Source organism: Oncorhynchus kisutch, unplaced genomic scaffold (genome assembly GCF_002021735.2).
Source record: "Oncorhynchus kisutch isolate 150728-3 unplaced genomic scaffold, Okis_V2 Okis06b-Okis10b_hom, whole genome shotgun sequence".
Classification (NCBI taxonomy): domain Eukaryota; kingdom Metazoa; phylum Chordata; class Actinopteri; order Salmoniformes; family Salmonidae; genus Oncorhynchus; species Oncorhynchus kisutch.
The window spans coordinates 14,369,048-14,375,601 of NW_022261983.1; the positions used below are offsets into that span (position 1 = coordinate 14,369,048).

A 6,554-nucleotide genomic window follows, 5' to 3' on the forward strand; every position below is an offset into this window, starting at 1 on the left:
TATCCCTCTCTCTCTCTCTCTCTCTCTCTCTCTCTCTCTCTCTCTCTCTCTCTCTATCCCTGTCTCTCTCTCTGTCTCTCTCTCTCTCTGTCTCTCTCTCTCTCTATCCCTCTCTCTCTCTCTCTCTCTCTATCCCTCTCTCTCTCTCTCTCTCTCTCTCTCTCTCTCTCTCTCTCTCTCTCTCTCTCTCTCTCTCTCTCCCTCTCTCTCTCTCTCTCTCTCTCTCTCTCGCTAGAGAACCCAGACTACTTAAGTACGGGTGTGTCTCCAATGGCGACCCTATTACCTATATATGTCTCTATGTGTCCTGGTCCAAAGTTGTGCACTATATAGGATATAGGTGGCCATTTGGGATACATCCTGTCTCCTTTAAAGGCTCCCAAGAGGACATGCGGTCTTAATACGTTTTTAGGCTGTATCTTTTACCCTCTCTCTGTGTGTGTGTGTGTGTGTGTGTGTGTGTGTGTGTGTGTGTGTGTGTGTGTGTGTGTGTGTGTGTGTGTGTGTGTGTGTGTGTGTGTGTGTGTGAGTGAGAGAGAGAGAGAGAGTGTATATTTGTTAATTATCCCCCATCATGCTTCTGTGATTGTCTGAACTCTGATTAAGAAACAACTCTAAACAAACAAAGATCAAGCATTTAAATACAAATATGGAACTGTCTGTTTTTAATATCTGCTATAATGTTGCCAAAATAAACATCTTCATTAAACATGTGTATAAAGTGATTTAAAAATGTATTAATAAATAAACATTTGAAAGTATCAAACGACTACAGCTCTGTTTTATTGGTTGTGCTTGTGATGATGATGGACATGATGATGATGATGGACATGATGATGATGGTGATGATGGACATGATGATGATGATGATGGACATGATGATGATGGCCATGATGGTGATGATGATGCTGATGATGGTGATGATGATGATGGCCATGATGATGATGATGGTGATGATGATGATGGCCATGATGATGATGATGATGGTGATGATGATGATGGTGATGATGATGGCCATGATGATGGTCATCATGATGATGATGATGATGATGATGATGATGGTGGTGATGATGATGATGGTAATGATGATGATGATGGTCATGATGATGATGATGATGATGGCGATGTTGATGGTCATGATGGTGATGATGATGGCCATGATGATGATGATGGTGATGATGATGATGATGGTGTTGATGGCTATGGTGATGATGATGATGATGGTCATGATGATGATGATGAGGGTCATGATGATGATGCTGATGGTCATGATGATGATGATGATGATGATAATATTAATATAATAATCTGGTATTGCAGTATTGATTCTGGTTTTCACTCAACAGTACTGTAGTGCATTGTAGCATCCTATATATATATATATTAGATTACAGTAACCTCCCCCTGCTGGTAAATTATGGTAGTAAAAATATATGTGAAATATGAAACATTTAGCAAATAATATCTAATGTACATATTTTCTTTGACATATGACCCAGTGGTGCCTTTCTATGCTATTTGGTTTATAGTAAAAGTGTCCTGCTATGACACAGCTTTATGTTCAAACACTCGTTTTTGGATACTGTGGACTCAAGTGAGTAGCCTGAACTACAGCTTTATGGACACATATGTTTTGTATCAGCTCACTATATACAGTAATGTGTTATTATTTTATTTAACCATGGACATTTTTTTAAACCAAAATATCACTTAAATATAAACAAACATGAATCATTGTTAATTAATAGACGTTTTTCATAAGTCATAAACATCTATATTTTTTAAACACTTTTCACTATGACATCGGGGACTATTATTTTGAAATGTTACAATTTCGTGACCCGGAAGTGACTGGAGCAACTTTTTTCAAACTATTTTCGCGGCGCACTGTTTTGTATAATCGGGAGAACGTTAGATGATCTATGTTTAGCCTAAGGAAGGCGAAGGTAATTATGAATTTTTATTATTTTAGAAATATTCCCGTTGTATAATAAATAACGTTAAACAAAACCAATTTTATTTTGAAAGGAAATAATGTCACTAAATGGAAGTAGAAATGAAAGAGGACATGGAAAGAAAGGGACAACAAGAAGGAGACAATACTCCAGGGAGGCACTAGAGACAGCTGTAGAGAAAGTAAAATCTGGAATGAGCCTTAGAGAAGCTTCCCGTGAGTCAGGGATTCCTCACACCACTCTACAAGATCACAAAAATAACAAATATGCCTTCGCCCCTCACCCCAACCTGGCATTAACCACCGAGGAAGAGCACTCCCTAATCTGTTATGTCCTCTGGATGGCCGACCATGCGTTCCCTATCAGCAGGACTGTGGTGAAGGCTCTGGCTGTGGCCATTATCAAGGAGAGTGGTCGTAGCACCGTCGTCAATCTGGAAAGGGGACTGAGTGACAACTGGTGGTCTAGATTCAGGGCTCGCCACCCTGAGCTGAGCGCCAGGGTGGCCGACCCGCTCCACCGGGCCAGGGTACAGGGAGCTACTCCTGCCGCCATCAAGGGCTTCTTCGATGTCTACGAGCCTATCTTCGTCAGCCACGGCTTAGAACACAAGCCGCACCTCATCTTCAACTGCGACGAGATGGGGTTTTCGGACATGCTCAAGTCCAGGGAGAAAGTTCTCTGTCGAAAAGGCAGGGAACACATCTATCAACAACAACAGCAGCAGCACACCACTAGGGAACATATTACCGTGCGCTGCTGTGTGAGTGCAGCTGGTGAGAGTATCCCGCCCTTTATAATCTTCCACAAGTGCCTCCCCAGTACGACCTATGCCCTCGAGGGTCCACCGAAGGCCCTGTATGGTGTGTCCCCTAAAGGCTACATGGACGCAGAACTTTTCCTGAAGTGGCTGCTCTTATTCGTGAAGCACGCCCCAAAGGAGAGGCCCCTGGTGCTCGTAGTGGACCAGCATAAAACTCATCTGTCCAGGGAGGTGGTCAAATTTTGCCGGGAAAATCAGGTGGAGGTGGTCTGTCTGCCGGCGAATACCCAAGTGTTGCAGCCATTGGAAATCAGCGTCTTTGGCCCACTGAAGGCTGTGTTCAGCAGGAATGCTGCACGTCTAGGCCTGGTGCGGGGCGATCTTGTCATCGGCAAGAAGCACTTCTCCTCCATGCTGCGAGAGGCCTATCCCCAGGCGGTCACTAAGAAAAACATTATGGCTGGGTTCAAGAAGGCAGGGATTTTCCCACTCAACAGAGAGGCCTTTGACTCCTGCCAGCTGGTGAAGCTGGAGCCGACCACCCCCGACCCCAACGCAGCAACCTCAGAGGCCACTGCAGGAACCCCCGACCCCAAAGCAGCAGAGACCCCCGACCCTAACGCAGCAGAGACCCCCGTAACCCCAGCAACGACCACGTTTCTTGTCCCGGATGGCTGGTTTTCGACCTGCGGGCAGCGTGCCCTACCCACAAACCCTTTGGTGGCCGCAGGACTCGTCTCTCCAGACCCGACCAATGTCCTGGTGCCCCCAGTCTTCCAGACATCTAACCGGCAGAAAGTGAAGCGTCGACTCCTCCTGCCGGAGGAGTACAACAAACTCCTTCATCAACAGGAGGCTGGAGAGAAGGAGAAGCAGGAGAGGAAGAGGAAGAGGAAGAGGGAGGAGCTGCAGAGGACGAGAGAGAAGAGAGAGTCCGGCAGAAACAACAAAGTGAAAAGGAAATGTCAGGCTGAGGTATCAGAGCTTGACGGAGATGTGTCAGAGCACTGTGCACCAGTGTCAGAGGACGATGTCTGTTTGCAGCACCAATTACCTTGGGTTTTCAGTTTTCCATCTTTTGATAGCTTGCTCTAATCATATGAGAGATGATGGGAGAAAGAGGGGGGGGTAGAGGGAGGGAGAGAGAGGGGGGGTAGAGAGAGAGAGAGGGGGGTAGAGAGAGAGAGAGAGAGAGAGGGGGGGGGTAGAGGGAGGGAGAGGAGAGGGGGTAGAGAGAGAGGGGGGGTAGAGGGAGGGAGAGAGGGGGGAGTAGAGGGGGGGGGTAGAGGGAGGGAGAGAGAGGGGGGGGTAGAGGGAGGGAGAGAGAGGGGGGTAGAGGGAGGGAGAGAGAGGGGAGGGAGAGAGAGGGGGTAGAGGGAGGGAGAGAGGGGGGGGTAGAGGGGAGGGAGAGAGAGGGGGGTAGAGGAAGGGAGAGAGAGGGGGGGTAGAGGGAGGGAGAGAGAGGGGGTAGAGGGAGGAGAGAGGGGGGGGTAGAGGGAGGAGAGAGAGGGGGGGGTAGAGGGAGGGGAGAGAGAGGGGGGTAGAGGAGAGGGAGAGAGAGGGGGGTAGAGGGAGGGAGAGGGGGGTAGAGGAGGAGAAGAGAGGGGGGGGGGTAGAGAGAAGAGGAGGGGGGGGGAGGTAGAGAGAGAGGGGTAGAGGGGAGGGAGAGAGAGGGTTGTGTTTGTAGGAGAGAGGGAGAGAGAGGGGGGGGGGTAGAGAGAGAGAGGCGGCGGTAGAGGGAGGGAGAGAGAGGGGGGGTAGAGGGAGGAGAGGGGGGGGGTAGAGGGAGGGAGAGAGGGGGGGTAGAGGGAGAGAGGGGAGGGGTAGAGGCGAGGGAGAGAGAGAGAGAGAGGGGGGGTAGAGAGAGAGAAGAGGCGGGTTGAGGAGGGAGAGAGAGGGGAGAAGAGGGTGGGGGTTTAGTTTTATTTTTAGGTTTAGTTTTAGTTTGAGAGAGAAGAGGGCGTAGAGGGAGGGAGAGAGAAGGGGGGGGTAGAGAGAGAGAGGGGTTAGAGGGAGGGAGGGAGAGAGAGAGGGGTAGAGGGAGGAGGAGGAAAGAGAGGGGTTTAAGGGGAGGAGGCGAAAGTAGGGGGTTAAGGGAGGGAGAGAGAGAAAGAGAGGGGGTAGAGGGAGGGAGGGAGAAAGAGAGGGGGTTAAGGGAGGGAGAAAAAGAGAGGGGGTAGAGGGAGAGAGAAAGAGAGGGTGAGATGTTTCGTTGCCAGTGTTATTTATTTTAGCAGTAGGATCTGTTCTGTTTTTACCAGCTCCATGCTTCTGTGTTGTTGCATCAGTGATATTCTACTGAACTTTGATTAAACAAAAACAACAAATGTAACATTTAACAGAACAAAAAGGAACGGTCTGTTTTTGATGACCAGGGGTGTATTCATTATGCTGATTCTGTTGCAAAACATTTCTTAAACGGAAGCAGACGGAAACAAAACGGGGGAGAGACTTACCTGGATTTGTCCAATAGAAACTCCAAACTGTTACAAAACGTTCTGTTGTGCAGCAGAATTGGTGGAATGAATACACCCCTGTTTTAATGTTGCCAAAAGATAGCTCTTCACTGAACTTGTGATTTAAAAAAAGGGACCGTATTCGTGAACACTAATAAGTGCTAACCTTCATATATACACACTGAACAAAAATAATAAACTCAACATGTAAAGTGTTGGTCCCATGTTTCATAAGCCGAAATAAAAGATCCCAGAAATGTTCCATCCGCACAAAAAGCTTATTTCTCTCAATGTTTTGTGCACACATTTGTTTACCGTCCCTGTTAGTGAGCATTTCTCCTTTGCCAAGGTAATCCATCCACAGGCCCAGGTGTGGCATATCAAAAAGCTGATTAAACAGCATGATCATTACACAGGTGCACCTTGTGATGGGGACAATACAAGGCCACTCTAAAATGTGCAGATGTCTCAAGTTGAGGGAGCGTGCAATTGGCATGCTGACAGCAGGAATGTCCTGCAGAGTTGTTGCCAGAGAACTTAATGTTAATTTCTTTACCACCTTCAATGTTTTCGAGGATTTGGCAGTAGGTCCATCAGACCTCACAACCGCAGACCACGTTGTATGGCGTCATGTGAGCGAGCGGTTTACTGATGTCAACGATGTGAACAGAGTGCCCCGTGATGGAGGTGGGGTTATGGTATACAGGCATAAGCTATGGACAACGAACACAATTGCATTTTATCGATGGCAATTTGAATGCAGAAAAGTACAGTGACGAGATCCTGAGGCCCATTAGAGGTATCTGTGATCAACAGATGCATATCTGTATTCCCAGTCATGTGAAATCCATAGATTATGGCCTAATGAATTCATTTAAATTGACTGATTTCCTTATATGAACTATAACTCAGTAAAATCAGTTAAATTGTTGTATGTTGAGTTTATATATTTTCATTCAGTATCGTACTTATACGCTCTTGAAAACCCTTACTATCCGTAGGGTAAAATCTATACACTTTCTGCAGCAGTTTGAACAGATCCATACACTGTGTGTGTCTCCAGTAGACTAACTATCCCCAGTTATACTGACACACAGGTGCTCCATAATGACAAAGCAAAAACAGGGTTTTAGATATTTTTTGCAAGTGTATACAAATAAAAACTGGAAATATTACATTTCCATAAGAATGTATGGGGAGGCAGGGTAGCCTAGTGGTTAGAGCATTGGACTAGTAACTGAAAGGTTGCAACTGAAAGGTTGCAAGTTCAAATCCCCGAGCTGACAAGGTACAAAATCTGTCGTTCTGCCCCTGAACAGGCAGTTAACCCACTGTTCCTAGGCCGTCATTGAAAATAAGAATTTGTTCTTAACTGACTTT

The 6,554-nt window shown here is 46.8% G+C and overlaps 1 protein-coding gene across 1 annotated transcript; it reads left to right on the forward strand.

Moving 5' to 3' along the window:
- Positions 1-1,841: 1,841 nt before the first annotated feature.
- LOC116359919 (uncharacterized) lies at positions 1,842-3,842 on the forward strand. Its single transcript, XM_031813964.1, has 2 exons — positions 1,842-1,946; positions 2,029-3,842. The coding sequence occupies exons 1-2, from the start codon at positions 1,923-1,925 to the stop codon at positions 3,811-3,813; spliced, it is 1,809 nt and encodes a 602-aa protein (XP_031669824.1). The 5' UTR covers positions 1,842-1,922; the 3' UTR covers positions 3,814-3,842.
- The last annotated feature ends 2,712 nt before the right edge of the window (positions 3,843-6,554 follow it).